This window comes from Poecilia formosa, unplaced genomic scaffold (genome assembly GCF_000485575.1).
Source record: "Poecilia formosa unplaced genomic scaffold, Poecilia_formosa-5.1.2 Scaffold81, whole genome shotgun sequence".
NCBI lineage: Eukaryota > Metazoa > Chordata > Actinopteri > Cyprinodontiformes > Poeciliidae > Poecilia > Poecilia formosa.
In genome coordinates this window covers 1,053,974-1,071,337 of record NW_006800020.1, presented here as the reverse complement: position 1 = coordinate 1,071,337, position 17,364 = coordinate 1,053,974, and the positions used below count along the sequence as shown (strand labels likewise).

The 17,364-nt window shown below is 38.8% G+C and overlaps 2 protein-coding genes and 1 long non-coding RNA gene across 4 annotated transcripts; 2 read left to right on the top strand and 1 right to left on the bottom strand.

Moving 5' to 3' along the window:
* Window positions 1–48: 48 nt before the first annotated feature.
* stoml1 (stomatin (EPB72)-like 1) lies at window positions 49–3,636 on the top strand. Its single transcript, XM_007556810.2, has 7 exons — window positions 49–402; window positions 498–604; window positions 696–845; window positions 1,298–1,501; window positions 1,990–2,209; window positions 2,288–2,488; window positions 3,336–3,636. Exons 1-7 carry the CDS (start codon window positions 246–248, stop codon window positions 3,530–3,532), a joined length of 1,236 nt encoding a protein of 411 aa, XP_007556872.1. The 5' UTR covers window positions 49–245; the 3' UTR covers window positions 3,533–3,636.
* A 157-nt stretch (window positions 3,637–3,793) lies between these two features.
* cyp11a1.2 (cytochrome P450 family 11 subfamily A member 1, tandem duplicate 2) lies at window positions 3,794–7,341 on the top strand. 2 transcript variants are annotated; one of them, XM_007556809.2, is made up of 9 exons: window positions 3,797–4,214; window positions 4,391–4,546; window positions 4,636–4,835; window positions 4,906–5,109; window positions 5,209–5,369; window positions 5,460–5,626; window positions 6,056–6,134; window positions 6,217–6,408; window positions 6,501–7,341. In XM_007556809.2, exons 1-9 carry the CDS (start codon window positions 3,943–3,945, stop codon window positions 6,621–6,623), a joined length of 1,554 nt encoding a protein of 517 aa, XP_007556871.1. In that variant the 5' UTR covers window positions 3,797–3,942; the 3' UTR covers window positions 6,624–7,341. The 2 variants fall into 2 exon arrangements, with proteins under 2 accessions (XP_016529202.1, XP_007556871.1); XM_016673716.1 differs by lacking the exon at window positions 6,501–7,341 and having other exon boundaries at window positions 3,794–4,214; window positions 6,199–6,303.
* A 701-nt stretch (window positions 7,342–8,042) lies between these two features.
* LOC107836746 (uncharacterized) lies at window positions 8,043–9,556 on the bottom strand. Its single transcript, XR_001662693.1, has 2 exons — window positions 8,620–9,556; window positions 8,043–8,574 (listed from the first exon to the last, which is right to left on the bottom strand). It is a non-coding gene; the product is annotated as an uncharacterized LOC107836746 (long non-coding RNA).
* Window positions 9,557–17,364: the final 7,808 nt, after the last annotated feature.

The following is a 17,364-nucleotide window of genomic DNA, read 5'->3' as shown; positions in this document are numbered from 1 at the left end:
ACTTCTTCCTGGTGTGCAAGCTTCATCTGAGAAACAGAAACATTAGGTGGCAGTGGTGAGCACATTAACAGATGAGTACCACCGTTAACTCCCAGAAGAAGACAGTGGCTAGTTATTCCAAAGTACCAAGCTAATTCTGTTAAAACGAATTGGTTTTCTTCAACCAGGCGGCGTCTAATTGACAGAAACTTTTAAAGTATCATGTTGTGGCTTTAATGGTGAAATAAGCCGTATTTTCCGGGGGGATGTTCGGCAGGTCGTATCAGCTGCTTCCGCAGAGGGATTCAAGCTCCCAGAAGACTCCTGGTTTGTTTGTGAACTCTCACAGCTTTTCACAGCCAGGCTACCATAAAGGACTTTCCTTTGATTATATCCCAAATATCTCTGCGAACGACTTTACTGGTAAGTTTTTAGCTACTGTTAGCTGTTGGATGTTTTTAGGTATGATTAGTGCTATTTTATAGTGTACAGAGTTTCTGAAGATGCTTTTCTTTAAGATGCCTCTCAGGGCTGGGTGTCTTGGATCTGCAACCTGATTGTGATCTTCCTCGTTTACATCTGCACCTTCATAGCCTTCCCAGTAACAGGATGGTTTGTTCTAAAGGTAGAGTGATATTTCCTTTCACCGCGCCTCATCAGTATCTCGACCCATTTGTTAGTTGAAGTTGACCAAGATGGACTCATTCTGCACGCAGACTGTCCCGAACTACCAGAGGGTCGTAGTGTTCCGTCTGGGTCGGGTTTGTCCCCCTAAAGGCCCCGGGGTTGTGCTGGTGCTGCCCCTCATTGATCAGTGGCAGAGAGTGGACCTGAGAACCCGAGCCTTTAACATCCCCCCATGTCAGGTAAACCTAACCAGAAGATATAAATGAGCTGTTTGGATTGGCGTTCAACATGTCAAGGAATATAACTATGACCAAACAAGGTTGTTTTTACTCAATATGTTGAGTAAAAGGAAAATCAAATCCAATATCTACTTTATCTCTGCTTTGTCTTTTAATTTTTATTTATTTTTTTTACACGTCATATCTTTATCAAAGTTCAGCCAATATTTTGTTGGTTTATGTTTTACTTGTTTTTATGGCTAACATAAAATCTGATAAAAAGCCTGTAATAGTCCCTTATTCAGCCAAAAGGTCAAAATATATTCTTATTACTCTAGAGGATTTGTTCATAATCAAAAATAGCACCAGAAAATGTTTTTCCATGAATATAAAGAATATTAGAAACAAAGATAACAACTAATATGGCCTATTTTTCTTGACTTCAAATGTAAAGTGTAACTCTGCCCCATTAGGTGGTTACTCGGGATGGTGGCGTGTTGTTAGTGGGAGCAGACATCCAGTTCAGGATCTGGAACCCAGTCATGTCAGTGGTGTCGGTCCAGGACCTGAATGCCTCCACCAGGATGACTGCGCAGAACGCTTTGACCCACAGCCTGTCCAAGAAGACCATCAGGGAAATTCAAACCGAGAGACTGAAACTAGAGGAATATCTTGGTGTAAGTTCAAACATGAGCCGTTTGTTATACTTCACTGGATGCTTAAATATTTAGTGCCAACATAATATTCATGAGTAAATAAAAATCTTTATTTATAGTTTCACCAACTGTTAAGATACTGATGCTGAAGATGGATCACTGTGTATCTTCTTTAGGTCAGACCACAATGTGTTGCCTTTTTAGCTCTAATAAACTACTTTATGTTGTCAAAGTGGTTCTGTTCAAAGTGACTCCTGTTTGTGCCGGACCCGGTCAGCACAATTCATAATTTATCTGAATGAGGATTACCTGTCCACATACAGCCTGGTTGACGTGACGGAAAAACAAAAGCAGATAAAATTTGTAAGGGGTCAAGTAATTTTTTAAGGCATTTTATGTTACCTAACCTTGTCTCAAAAGTCTCATGTGTTCACTATTTATATAATCTTGTACTTGAGCCTTATGGAATTAGTTAATCCTGTTCTGAAATATGCTTCTATTCTCCACAGATGGACATAAATGAGATGACTCATCCGTGGGGGCTCGAAGTTGATCGGGTGGAACTTACCTTTGGTTCTCTACTCAAAGCCCAAGGAGAAGGCCAAGCTGCACCCCTCACCACACCTGCTTCTCTACCGTCTGCACCTGGACCCGAAGGACTCACTGACTCCATTCAGCAGCTGGCCATGCACTTTCTTAGTCACAGTGGAAGTTCACACCCTCAACAGAGTAAGATTAGGCATTTTTTTTCTTGTGCTGTATGTGTAAATTCTATTAGCTGTTTTAATGTGAACTTCTTCTTTTCAGAGGACAGTCTGACATTAATGAATGAGCTCAGTAGTGAGGCTGAAGTTGCCGTGGTCACGCCAGGTTCTGTTGAGGAGTTGCTCAGTAGAGTCCAGATGCTCCTTTCTGAGACTTTGGTCCAACAGGTTAGGGCTTGTTTCCAGTTTGAGATCAGCACTGCTGATGGACAGCAGCGTCAGTACTACCTGGATTTAACTCAAGGTGAGCAGCTTAGAGCTTAGAACCGAATATGAAACTTAATCTATTTGGGGTTATTGAAAATGGAATATGAATCTTTGATTTAGCCTGGATAAGTTGTGCAGGGGAAGTGCTTAAGTTTACAACATTAGTTGAAAACTCAAAGTTTCTTTATATATATATATATATATATATAAAATATAGTCCATAGATTTGGAAAAAAGAGATGCATGACCAACCTCAGATTAGTGTGTTTATACAAAGTACTTGGGGAAAAAAATATATAAATTTTAATCTGGAAAAGTATGGAACTTTGAAATGGAAAGCTTCCATTAACCATGTCTGTCTAAAAATAAAGCTACCATGCCAAGTTTAACTTGTAGACTTACTTGCTAAACATTACTTTTGAATGTTTAGCATTCAAAAGTAGAAACCTATAAAGCTATAAAATTACCCTAAAGTGAAATGCAAAACCTGCAAAATAATGGGGATTTGATCATAAGCAGGTGGATAGATAAAGTCGGGAAGCAGGGTGTTAACTTTAAAATGCATCATCTCCATCTCAAGTGACTAGCTGTGTTTAGGTCTTGGCTTCATTTGTGGTGCTCTATAACAGCAAATAGTTTTATCCATTTATATAATTCAAAGATGAATAAATTTCAGATTTGCCTGGTTTGATATCTTGAAACAAAATCTAGGATAGAAACTTTTACATGAGAAAAACATAAACAGAAATATGTTATCAGTTCAATTCATTTGGCATATTTTCCAATTCAATCCAATTTCCAATGCAGTACAGTTCAGTTTATTGGGATTTCTATCTAAGTAAAAGCTCTTAAACTTGTATTTTGTGTGTGTGTGTGTGTTGCAGGTAGTGGCGCAGCTGGGTCAGGGTCCTTGTGTCGAGAGCCTGATGTGACTTTGAGCATGAGCGATTGCGACCTCGTGGACATGTTCCAAGGGAGGCTGCGACCGTTCGCCGCGTACACCAGCGGCAAGCTCAAGGTGCAAGGAGACGTCAAGACGGCCATGAAGCTGGAAGAACTCATAAAGCAGCTTAAAAAGTAGCTTCCACTGTAACTTTGTTTTGCTCTTAGATGGATGCTTAAATTGTACATGTAAATTCAATACGTTTTAATATATGTTTTTGATTAAAGTTATTAAAACTAAACTAAAACTGTTTTTTTTTCTTTGCTTCTCGACAAGATACACAAAATAATTTTTTCACTATATAAATTTCTTTTAATTCAACTTAAAAAAAGACCTTTTAACTCATACATTATTTTGACGTTGTTGCTCAGTGTCATCGTTTGACACAGTGTACTGTTGGTGTGTTCTGCTATTTAGTACGGAAGAGCCTTGATCAGTACAAAAAGGAGGGCTGACTTTGTGGACCAGCCTCCTGCAGCCTTGTTTGAGAGGGAGGCAGCAAGTGAGCCAGAGAAGCTGTTGGGAATTGTGAGCGTTTTGTTGCTGAGATGGCCAGGTTAAGTATGTGGCGGAGCCCCGTGGCGCTGCCCCTGTCCTGCATGGAGGAGCCGATTGCCTCGGGCGTTCGCAGCAGCAGCAGCATGCCGGCGATCCGGCAGGCGTACCCGGAGAGCAGCAGCATCGTCCGGCCATTCAGTGAGATTCCTGGACTCTGGAAGAACGGGGTGGTCAACCTGTACAACTTCTGGAAACTGAATGGCTTTAGAAACCTTCACCGTATCATGCTGCAGAACTTCAACACATTTGGACCCATTTACAGGTAAAATATCTATACGTTAGTCTGTTCTTCTGGGGAAAAAAAAAAAAAATATTTCACTGACTTCAGGGGAAATGTTGATTAAAAGTAGTTGAGAGTTTTACTCCACAAGATCACCTAATCCAACAACAAGCGACTGATGCAGTTGGATTTTTTCATTCTTGTTTTTTGTAAAACAGGGAGAAAATAGGTTATTATGAAAGTGTAAATATCATCAAACCAGAGGATGCTGCAATTCTCTTTAAAGCAGAGGGCCACTATCCTAAAAGGCTGAAAGTTGAAGCATGGACGTCATACAGAGACTACAGGAACCGCAAATATGGGGTTCTCCTGAAGTAAGAGCTTTTGCTGTAATATCTGCAAGGTCAGGCGTTGTTTGTCGAAACGCTCTGAGCTTTTAATTCAGCATATGTTCATTCGATAGGAACGGTGAAGACTGGAGAAACAACCGGGTGATTCTTAACAAGGAGGTGATTTCCATGAAGATGCTGGAAAACTTTGTGCCACTGCTGGACGACGTGGGCCAGGATTTTGTGGCCAGAGTTCACAAAAAAATTCAACGAAGTGGCCAGAACAAATGGACCACAGACTTGTCTCAAGAACTTTTCAAATACGCTCTAGAGTGTAAGCCCGTTTTCACTTCAACTTGTTTTTCCACAAACGCTTTATCTAATTTTTATTCTGTCCTTCGCAGCGGTGAGCTCAGTGCTCTACGGGGAGCGGCTGGGCCTGATGCTGGATTACATTGACCCTGAAGCTCAGCGCTTTATAGACTGCATCACACTCATGTTCAAGACCACTTCCCCCATGCTGTACATTCCTCCTGCTCTGCTGAGGCAGGTCGGAGCAAAGGTGTGGCGGGACCACGTACAGGCGTGGGATGGAATATTTAATCAAGGTGATATCATATCATCAATAGTGTTTTCAATTGCAAAGTTTATTTTACATTGTAGTTCTTTTTTTCTTTATAATTCTATATCTGATTTTGGTGTATCAGCTGACCGCTGCATCCAGAACATCTATAGGCAGCTGCGTCAGGAAACAGAAACGTCCAAGGAATACCCAGGAGTGTTGGGCAGCTTGCTTCTGTTGGACAAGCTGTCCATTGAAGACATCAAGGCCAGTGTGACTGAACTAATGGCTGGAGGAGTGGACACTGTAAGACAAAAAAAAAAAGATGGACACAGTGTCTTTCTTGCTTCAGTAAGAAAGACAATTTAGCAATTTTTTTTTTTTTTAATTCCTTAGACTTCCATAACGCTCCTATGGACGCTGTATGAATTAGCCAGACACCCAAACCTCCAGGAGGAGCTGAGGGCAGAGGTTGCTGCGGCTCGGACTGCAAGCCAGGGGGACATGCTGGACATGCTGAAGAGGATTCCTTTGGTGAAAGGCGCTCTTAAAGAAACACTCAGGTAAAAACAAAAAACAAAAACAGTTTTGACAGGTCTGAATATTAAAATTGTTTCAACCTTTTTTTTCTGTGGATCATTGGGTAGAGTGGTTGTCTTACAATTGCTAAGGTAGGTTAAATTCCAGCTTTGTCCAGTCATATGTTGATGAGCTCTTGGGTAAGTCAACTAACCCCAAGTTGTCTACTGATGTGTGTATCAGTGCATAAATGTGTTTGTCAATGTGAATGAGTCAATGTGTCTCTAGCATAAAGCTCTCTGAGTGGACCATATGACTGGAAAAGCACAATATAGGTTCAGTTCATTTTCCATTTGTTTTATTTCTTCCACTAAGTACTTTAACTATTATTATTTTGCTAAAAAAAAAAAAAAAAAATTTCCATCACCCTATCTAATTTTTTTTAGTTTTTTTTTGCAATACCTACTTTTCAGGTTGCACCCAGTTGCAGTAAGCCTGCAAAGATACATAGCTGAAGACATAATTATTCAAAATTATCACATCCCAGCTGGGGTAAGGAGCACTTATACATTCATACGTTTTGAGCATTTTTGTTGCAACAGTTTTGTTTTGTCAGTGCATCTTTGTGTTTTAGACCTTGGTCCAGTTAGGGCTTTATGCGATGGGCAGAGACCCCAAGGTGTTCTTCCGTCCGGAGCAGTACCTTCCGTCTCGCTGGCTGAGGACCGAGACGCAATACTTCAGAAGCCTGGGCTTCGGTTTCGGTCCCCGTCAGTGTCTGGGACGCAGGATAGCCGAGACGGAGATGCAGATCTTTCTTATCCATGTGAGCCATGCAGAAAAGTAAAAAGAGCAGTTTTACCTCATTATGCAGAACAGGTTGTATTCACTGCTTTGTGTTTTTGTTCTCTTTTGCAGATGCTTGAAAACTTCCGAATTGAGAAGCAGCGCAATGTGGAAGTGCAGAGTACGTTTGAGCTCATTCTGTTGCCAGATAAGCCTATAATATTAACTCTGAAACCTCTGCAAGTCAGTCAGTAAAGCATTTAGGAAATTTCTGGTGCATGTGAAGCTGTTCTCTTTTAAGTAGCCCCTTTTATTGGCTTCCAAAAGGATTGCACTTTTAAACATCTTAAATTCCTTATGAAAAAGCTAAAAATTTTACCTCAGAGGTTCAGTAGTCATATTTGCTGTGCACAGCTTAGTAAATACTTTGATTTAACAGTGGCTTGCTGGTCTGTGTGACCAAAAACTGGATTCCATCTCATTACTGTAATATATTTATGTATATTTGTTCAAACCGATAAGGAATAAATAGCAAAACTGATGCACTGTTTAATTTTTGCTATGAAACACTTTTGCTTTTCCAGGTATTTACTGATACTAGAATAAATTACTAGTTACAGGAGATTTATTTGCATACTTGAGATGGGTACATTCTTTCACTTTGAAGAATGTGCTAGTTTCTCATAGTTGGCCTGCATTTCTTTCCCAACTTTATAATTCTGCACTGCCTGAAGCTCAGTAAATATATTTATATAGAGAGGCAGACAATAAACTTAACAAAACAACAAAAATATCTGAACACAACTGTAATTTAAGGGCATCTTATTCAAAGCCTTACTTAAAGACAAAAGATAAAAAAATAAAAACTAAGCCTCATTGCTGCTTTCTTCATCCTCCAAACTGCATATTGTGGCATCATATCTGTATACATTATTATCACAACATTTCAATTAAAAGCTTATTTTTACATAAAGAAGCTTTCTCTAATTTGTTATCATAAAGGGACTGTCTGCTGATCTTTTTACCTTCTCCGGTTCATATTCCCTATGGCTTTCCCAGAATGACTGTTATTGGTGATGCTACAGTTGTTCCTGCAATAATTCACTTACAATAGGAGACAAATGTAATGCAGAGTGGTTACTGTATCCACTTGGAATCCCTCAATCTGCAGCTCAAAGACAGAGGAGTTTTTGTTTTTGTTTTTATTGATTACATTTAAACCAAAAACAGAAAGTTTTTCCACCAATGTATTCCTCATATTTTAATCACTCTTTGCATTTAGAGGTATTGAAATGTCAGCTCTCTGAACAATCAAAGGTTACATCAGCTCGAGTTAAAATTGACTGGATTCCTTTGGAGATGGGACTTAAATGCAGTCGGTTGGTTTTAACGTCAGTAAAGAGACCTTCGGGAGCATCTTTTCAGTGAAGGCCACAGACTGGCCTTCAGGAGATAAGAGTTGTTATGTCCAATGAGTTTATCAGGGTCCATGGCCTAAAAGAGCCGCCTGATCGCAAAACAGCACTGTCTGCTTGAGAACAGCCAGACATTCACAAGGATTTTCAGTCAGCAAGATGCTTTCATCTGTTAACTTTCCACTAGTTTGTATCGTTTTGATTCACCAGAGACTAGAGTCATGATAAAAACTGGTTGTTGTTTTTTTTGTTTTTTTTGCCTAGGGCATCATCAGCTGTGTCTTCATTATTTTGTCTGTTCTTTTAAATGTTGCAGATATTTAATTTGTCCCAAGTCACAGAGTTGCTATGAATTTCCGATATCTTTATTGTGTGCATTCATCAGTGGGTAGCAATTATCACTATCGTAGTTGTTTTGACATGACAAAAACATGAACACTGCAGTGATTTTAAGATTTTTGTTTCAGTTCGAATTATTTTAAGCAAAAACAATTCCAGATAGATTTCAGACATTGAGTATGATCAATTCTGCCAACAATATTATCAATGTAAACAATAATAAACAATGCTACATATTATATCAACTGACATAACATGAGCAAAGTAATATGTACCAAAAATAGAAAACAACAGAAGACATAATTGTAACTGAGAACATTATAATATACTGAACATACATAGATACAAATACATAAACTCTGTGTACTGTTTTTTCCTACAAACCTTTTTTGTGCCTAATCAAATCCAGTAAACAATGCAAACCAAATTCCAGTATTTGTGCCAGTCTAACGCTTTGCTAGACTGCAAAGCGTCTAGCTGGACTAGACTGCAAAGACCTGGCTGGATGTAACACTGCATATTCACCACTAGATGTCTCTCAACCCCATCTTATGTTGGACCATTAAGGAAATTCAACTTCTTGAGGTTGTTTTATGCACATTGTCATAAAGCTCATCTCCAACTGGTTTTGAGATCATATGATTTTGTGAATATGACAATAATTATATTGAAATGGCCATCACTGTCACCACATTCCAACACAGAGGGGAATACAGTACGGTATTTGAATACTTTAGGCCGTGATGGATGTGTACACTGTAGCTTTTTGGCTGTGCCATGACAATAATGAGGTCCGAGTGGAAAAGCTGTGTTTAAGCTGAGATTCATACAACCTTAAAATGGTCATTCGTGATAATGCACGACACACATACCCTTACCATAGATCCCCTATTGAGAGCTGATCTCTAGGACCAGAAGATAAAACGTTGCAGATGCTTGTCCTCTATATAAACAACAGTCTCAGTAACTCAGTATTTAAATCAGCAACTGCATTTATTGATGCTATCGCTAGCCCAGACATTATTACTCCTGAAGAGAAGAACATCTGCAAACTGATTCTGAACTTTTGTTATGGTTGCTTCAGCCAGAGAGTAAGTTGTGCTTGCAAAAGGCAATTCTACATGAAAGACCATTTGGTAAGGATTAAGACAATACTTGTTCTAAATTGTCATATCACCAAAAGATATAAAAAAAAACAGTTTGGTGTAGGGAAGAACTTTAAGCTTGACCTCTGGGGTGTGAATACTTTCTGTTTGACAAAGGAAAATGTTATATTTGATCTAGGTACAAACTGTCTGATCGTTGTCTTTCGTGGAAAGAAGAAGTGGACCAGCCATCTGCAGAGGGGGTTTTTCCTCTCTCAATAGGTTGCTGACATGTGTGAAACTGTATCTGTAAGAAGCTTGCTCTGGTTTTTTGGTTTTTGCTCTCTGCCCTGGTGAGAGACTTTTTGAATAAATACAAGACAAAATGCATTTTGTTGTTCCTAATTGCTTCAGCAGTCTGATTTTAAATAAGATCATTAATATCCTGAACACCGGCAAACATATATTAAAACTCCCAGCTGCACATATCTTTTCTTCACTTCGTGTCATTTAGCTCCATCATCTTTGTTTAAGATAAAAGAAATGATTAGAGACTAGTGAGTGCTGCTTTAAAAAATTTGCTGTTTTACCACTCTTTACAACCCATAGTTACGCCGTCAGGCTGTATCAAGCCGATCATTGTTCCCTGCTCTATCACATGTTCCCCTATCTTGCTGAAAAATGTCAGAATGAATTGATGCTAAGAACAGAGTCCACCTCTGTTTGAGTGGCGTGACAATGAGGAGATTCCAATCTGAAATGGTGTTGTTGTGACTCCCATGGGACACAGGGATGAAATTGAGCATCTAATTGAAAGGGCAGCGACAGGGTGACAATCATGACTATAGATGAGAACGTGTCTCTGCTGGGGGGCTCCCACGGGCAAAATGGGGAGGACAGCTGGAAAGTCCTTTTATGTCTTACAAATAAGAATTGGAATCTCATTGCATGTCAGTGGGAACTCGAGATTCCCTGTCAGCTGAGTGTTGTAAAGACATTCAAGCGCCCTCTCTGTCGTGCATGCAGTCAATTGTGCAAAACAATCTGCACAGAAGAAGATCGTGTTCTATGCCGTGTCATTATTGCAATATTTGAGAAGTGTACTTTCACTGAAATGATACTCTTGTTAAAGTGTGAGCTACTCTCCATGAATACATGAGAAAATGCCATTATCTGCATAAACACCTCCAATTTAAGAATCAGACTCATCAGTTCGCAGAGCGCAATCAGTCGAAGAAACGTTAATCTATTCCACAACCTGCTTTCTATACACGCCTCCCTTAGTATCATCAGCATCATCCACCTCCTCTCGTAACTGCTCACTAACTCAGCCTGACAGCGGGAATTGCCTCACTGATTGACTGAACAGATAAGATATCGATCATCTCGTTTCATCTTGCTTTAAATAATCGTGATCACTTTTTGAAAAAGGTCACTCAACGCAACAAATGGAGAGGACGCATGAATGTGTTTTCGATAGTTATTCTGTCAAAATGTTATAGTAATATAGCAGAAGCAGTTCACTGTGCCGCATTTCCCTGGATGTGTGTGGTTCCTGTGGGGTTTGTTGTTCCATTAGCTGGTGCCTGCTGCTCCTGCTGGGCTGTGCTGGGAAGGAAGGACTTTCTTCTGTTGAGGTGTGACCAGTTATTAAGTGGGAACCATGCCAAAGAGATTATTACATTCTGCCAAATGTTAAAAGCAATTAGTATTGGTAATTATAATTTACATAGTTTTAAACTTCCTTAAAAAGCAGAATTTTCTAATCACCAAAGTGTTTAAATGATTATTTTTTAATGCCAGTACAAATATTTAAAAAAAATAAATAAATCTTTCAGATGTATATTTGAAACCAAAACGTTTTCACATTTTGGTTTCAAGGAGCCACGTTTTCATATATTATTTTAAGCTAATCTTGACGAGTTCCTCGGCAGGATTTCATATCTTTTCTTATTCTTCATCAAACTATAGCTGCTTTTCACTTTCTGATCATTTTATACAATACAAAGTTTTTTTTTTATTTGTTGTTTTGCTTAGACAACCAGAATTGGAACAGTTGGTAGTACTATTTCCTTCCAGTAAGACAGTTTTAAGTTTCAAATCCTTGATGTCTTTCTGCATGCAGTCAGTTGTGCAAAACAATCTGTACCGAATTGTTCTATACAGAGTACTCTCTGTGTATTCTAGCTTCCTCTCACAGTTAAAAAAAAAGAACTTAATTTATTACACTGAGGAAAATTAGGTATCAGTGTGTGTGAGAGTACTTGTTTAGCTATCCTAAATATTCTGGCATATTTCCAAACCTACATGGGTAAATATAGGATTAAGCCTCGTAATTAGGGAGTCTATCTGGATTAGGCTGCATTTACAAAAATCAGCAGAAGTAAATATAAAGTCCTAATATGGGTAGAAATACAAACTTGTGTGTTTGTGTGTGTGTGTGTGCGTGCATGCGTGTGAATTGTTATTAGTAATGTTCATCTCTGGATCCAACGTGAGTCACTACTAAGTAGTCATAGGAAATGGGCTAAGGTAGGTAGTTTTAAAGCAGAAAAACAAAGAAAAACAAATGCTGAAAATTGACAGTAATCACATTCTGTTATTGTTAGTTAGACAATGACTTGTGAGTGTTGTGTGGGTTTTACATTAAGACATCAGATCAGATACACTGTAGCCATAATCTCTATGTGGTGAGAGGCAGGACAGCTCTAACTCTGTCTTTTGAATTTTAATGTGTTTACATCACTGCCTACTTCATTTCAAGAGAGCCACTCAAAAACACATGAGTAAAGTATAAGTCATCAGGGATCTTTACAGCAAAGGTAGTAACTCTACAAATGTAATTATTTAAATGTAAAGATAGACTTTAAACATTCTCCTGGTGGCCTTCATTTCTCATTATTGATAATACATACTAATTATTTGTAATTAAATATATTTTAGACAAAATAGAAAAAAAAAAAAGTTTGGTTACTTAAAACTTCCTAAACTTAATTTCAGCTTTCTGGTCAGCATAAAAAAAACAACAACAAAAACTATCATGTAAAATTTAAACTTTACAGTTTGTGAATTCTTGCACAAGCAGATGTAGGTGAAACTATCAGTCACTTTGGACCAATACCTGGCTGAAACGCATCATCTTTGAAGCAGACTACCAGTGACACATGATCTGAATTAGAATTGAAGATAATAGTGGAGACAGGAAGGAAGTGATCTATCAGCAGAAACCTATGCTTTCTACGAAACTACGAAGGTGTGTAAATCTCATCCTCTTTAGGTTTTCAAATCCTGCTGAATGTTTTAAGAAATGTAAAGAAACGGCTGTGAAGCAGTGTACTTAAATACAAAATAATGGTGACATCTCCGACTTAAAGAGGCTGCATGTGCTGCAGATTCCCAGATAAAACTGTACTCATTTTCTTTTTACTCTAAATGACTGTTTAATTCATGATAAATAATTCACTGGATGCTTTCAGCTATGTGTTCTACTAGAAGACATAATCTCCTCTAATCCAACAAGGGGAAACGTGTCAGTATAAACACTTTCAGCACTCCTAATATCACATTATCATGCATGAGACTGCTCAACAAATTCACGCAATCTTGGGTGCAAAATAATTCATATTCATATGTTGTGTTTGGCTGCTCACGCTCATGTTCGGAAAGCTTCTGACCTTTTGCACATAAGGTCTCTGGAGATTTGGCTAGAGATTCAGTCGTGGAGATGGGGCTTGGATGAGTGAGCCACAGGAGGAGAGTGAGGAGTTTGGGGGTCTCAGAGGTACAATGTGACTCTTCTGTCCTATCATCAGGATTCAGCTCACAACCTACAAAATATAGCAAATGGGCTCTTCATTGGAGGAACTGCTCTGAGCCTGCTGCTCCACGTCGCTTAATTTACCCTGCCAGAGGAAGACAGTTCCCAGGAGATTTCTCCACCTCCACCTTTCCCGGACACCTCCTTTTAGTTTTTCCCGTCAGTCCTTCGTCTGACCCACACTTTGCTCTTTTTTTTTTTTTTTTTTAGCCTCACTTACTTCTCAAACCTGCCATGTGTCCAGCAGTGTCCCATGCCACCAGCTGCACATGACAAGCCAAGCAGAAATAATGTAGCTGTGCTAATGGACACAGAGGAAAAAGGTGTAAAGGACCTGAAATTGGCAGCAACAGAAAAGAAAAAAACTGAGATTCTCTAGTTTACCTGGTTGAACTGTGACATTCAGCACATACGTTTGGCATAATGAGCTTCTTTCCTACAAGAGTGCCCCTGCAGTTTTCTTGACAAAAAATTGTTGTACAAGCTGGGCTTTAAAAAATAAATAAATAAATAAATAAATAAATCAAACTAACCTGTGATATAATGTCTCTTTAAGGGAAATTTTCAGTTTTTAATTTATTTTGCTGTTTGACTATTTAATCAAGATAAAATCAGCTCTTGAGAAAACAAGCTTTGACATTCATACCAATCTTGTTTCATCATCATAAGACAGTGGATCAATTGTTTTTAGTGGGCCCTTCTGTATTTTTCTTTTTGTTTATCGTGATTTCTTGCAGTTTTTTGTATAATTTATCTTTCAAAAGTGTCTACAGTGCTTGCTGAAGAGCTACAGCAAGCACTTCACCTAGTTCAGTAAAATTTTACAACAATGAAACAAACAGAAGTGATTTGATTTGTCATCATATCTCCCCCTTTCTATTGCTGGATTCAAAATAAAATATTCTCTAATGTGGCACACTTTTACGTCTTTTTCAGTTTGTTTATAAAATTTTCATTTTACATACGAAACAATAAAAACCATGCTTCATTGTTTTTCATTTCTATTTATTGTTCCAAAACAATGAACAGAAAAAAATCCTTATTTTGGAAAATTCTCTCATCATTTATAAAGAAGACAAATTAGTAATAACTAGGTTAGATGCAATACAACTGAATCAGCCAACACTCCGTTTAAACTTGCTGTGGCAAATCTGGCAGCCTGAAAATGTAATTTACAAAGCTCACGAGAAAGAATTACATTTGGCCCAGTATGTAATCATATCTGTGCCCTATCAGGAGAATGAAATTACTTCTACAACGAGCTTCTGTATGGGCGTAAGGGTTTTTAAAATTGCAGTATGGACAGAATGAGGGACTGAGGAGGAGAGAGCAGAATGATGGAGGAAGGTGCATGTCAAGGACGGCTCAAGGCTTTGACTCAAGGACACATGGGGCTGACAGCCAATGTTGCTCCCTGTAAGGTTCACAGTGAGAGCAAAGCCAAGGATTAACTATAAATCAACATCTGTCAATTACTGTAAGGCTACTATGAAAGTGCCCTGCACCATAAACAAACAGGCCAAATGCATCTGCAGTTGCCTCTAAGCATAATGATGTGTGCTTGGGGAGGAAATCAGAAACAGGGACATGTTTCTAAATTTGAGCTTAAGAGCTCATAATAAAAGACCAAAGCCATTATTTGCCTTAGAAAAGTAAGTTGAAGGGGTAGGCAAAGTGGTCTGAGGAGATGGGATAATGCACAGAGTTTAATACATTGCAATCCTGGAAGAATGCTGGAAAAAATAAAAATAAAAATAAAAAAAACTGAGAAGACAGGTACACAGTCCAGTTAGATCTGGCTGCATAAACACGCAGCCAGATCTAACTAAGCTGGAATGCTTTAGATAAAAACATAGTCATGACATGTGCTGGATGACTATGTTTTCCACCACATTGTCAGCTGGAATTTGCTGCCCAAATTCCAGCAGGTCACTGGAATTTGGGCAAGCAAATAATTGTTTCCAATACTATAACATTTATAACTATGTGCAACAGATGGTCTCCTTCCAGTCTTTCCTCCTGACAGAATCTGGACCAGGATTTGGTGTCGCTGTCAGAGCATTCAAATCACAGTTCACTTCAAGAATAGACAAAGATTTCCAGTGATAGACATCCAGCTGTCTATCAAGTAATCTGCCCGACCCAAAAAATAAAAACTGTGGAAAATGAAAAACGGTGTGAAAATTTTCAAGAAGAAGTAAATATTGTCACAATGTAGTTTGGCTCAGGTGGTGGAGCAGAGTGGTGGTAGATCTATAGGTTTCCAGCTTGAACTTTGCTCTTTTCAGGCAGTTCTGACTGAACAACAATAACTGTGATTCCTTAATAATGCTAAAAGAAAAAAAATAGATATTTTAAAATGTTATTTTTATTTTAGTTTTTGTTGGGGTTGAGGTGTTGGGACATCTACATACCCAAAGCAAACTTTGTTGTTAAGCAAAACAAAATGTTACCTTTTCAATAAATTCTGCATTCCTTGGGTTTCTTGATTCATAGACATGCAGAGCAGCCCTGTCAAAGACTCTTGGGGGAAAATGAAGCAATCCATTCCAGCCTTTGAGCCATGCCGACTGCAGGCTGGTATCCAGACTGCTGTCAGCAGCAACACAGCAAGTGTCAGTGACTGCTTTTCCCTGCTGGCTCAACGTGACCTTTCCAAAACGCTATACAACCATGGCTTAATGACTAACACGGTGGGTGACATTTATCAAAGCCAGCTTGGTGTTGAATACTTTAGTGAAACATAAAAATGCTATCGTTGCCCGCACACCAAAAGATCCAAACCTGAGTGACAGAGAGTGTGGCATCAATCATTACGACAAACAAACTTTTTAGAAGGTCGTGCAGCTACGAAAGTACACATAGTAGGAAAAATCACAAGAAGAATGTGCTAATTCGTGTGACTTGAGCATCTTTGTTTTAAATTAAAGTCATGCTACATCCTGTCTGTTGCTGTGAAAAGGGCATGAAGATTGAGAGAGCAGCGAGCAAGCCTGTCGTGTGATGCATCATTCACGTTTTGGCAGCTCTGTCACTGAGATCGAATTTAAATGGAGAGACGCCAAGTGATGCAATAATGTCAACAACCAGCCGTACTCCCCTTGCACAGGCTGAGGTCACCGAGTGAACTGTGGTTTGAATGCTTAATCACTGACAGCAAATCCCAGTCCAGATTCTGTCAGGAGGAAATATATTCGGAACGCCTTGACTTAAAAAGCAAGTCGGCTGTATCAGACAGGAAAAAACTGAGTGGAAGTTTTTAAACTTTTGCCAAATTTTAACATCAAACTGTTGTTTTAACTGAGATTTTATGATAGACCAAAAACGTTGCAAATGCTTCTGTGATGTCGAGAAAGAATAGACTGTGTTTCATATAACTTTTATGCAAAACACAGAAAAAGATGTCAATTTATATTTAGCTCCCCTGAGAAATATATTCTCGCAATAATGCATAATCTACTTTATTAGATAACACTGTATGTTGGCTAGTCATATTAAATAATATTAATAAAGAAACTACATTAAAGATATGGTTGCAATGTGAATTACTGACATGAGGCACTTCACATTGTTGCGAATAAAAACAGCATTTAGAGCATGGGTCAGCATCCATACTTTAAAAATTGCCTCAATGTTTGTGTCTGAAAGATAATTTATCATGAGCTGAGGGAATAATGGTATTAGTCAGGGGTCTATTAGAGGGTACAGACTTACATTAGCCTTTTACTGACCAAAGAGTGCAAAGGCAATGGCTAAGAGAAGCTAATTTAAATTTCTAAAATCAGATAAAGTGACATAGTAGAAGCACTGAAACCCCCCCAACCCTTTTTTGTTTTTGTGCAGGCCATTTCTCTGATCCTTAATGACTATGGGCTAGGCTGTATAGAAAGGTTTTTTGAAAGGCAGCGTTGCGTGGATGAGCTCATAATGGAGCGTTAACTGGAACTGAGCTGATGCAGGACAGCCCAGACAATAGCTGAACACGTCTGGAACAGCTTCATTGGGAAAGCAAATCAGCATTCACAGGGGAAAAAAAAAACAAAAAACGTGAGGTTACACATTTTAGCTGAGGTGGGAATATGAGAACAGCTCTAAATCTGCTCCCCACAGCTGTGGTGGGGAGATACAGGAGCTTCAAATAGAGAAGCCCAACCTAACCTGCGACGACAGACCGAGGGGAAATAGCTTCCCACTTTTCTTCTTCTCCCTTATCAGAAGAGTACAGCAGAAGAGTACAGGAGAATGGAACAAACAACGGGGGAATTAGCAAGAAAACAAGACTGGGGAGCATCATGCTTTTACTGTATTTATACTGTGTGCAGAATTTAGCAATTCTAATT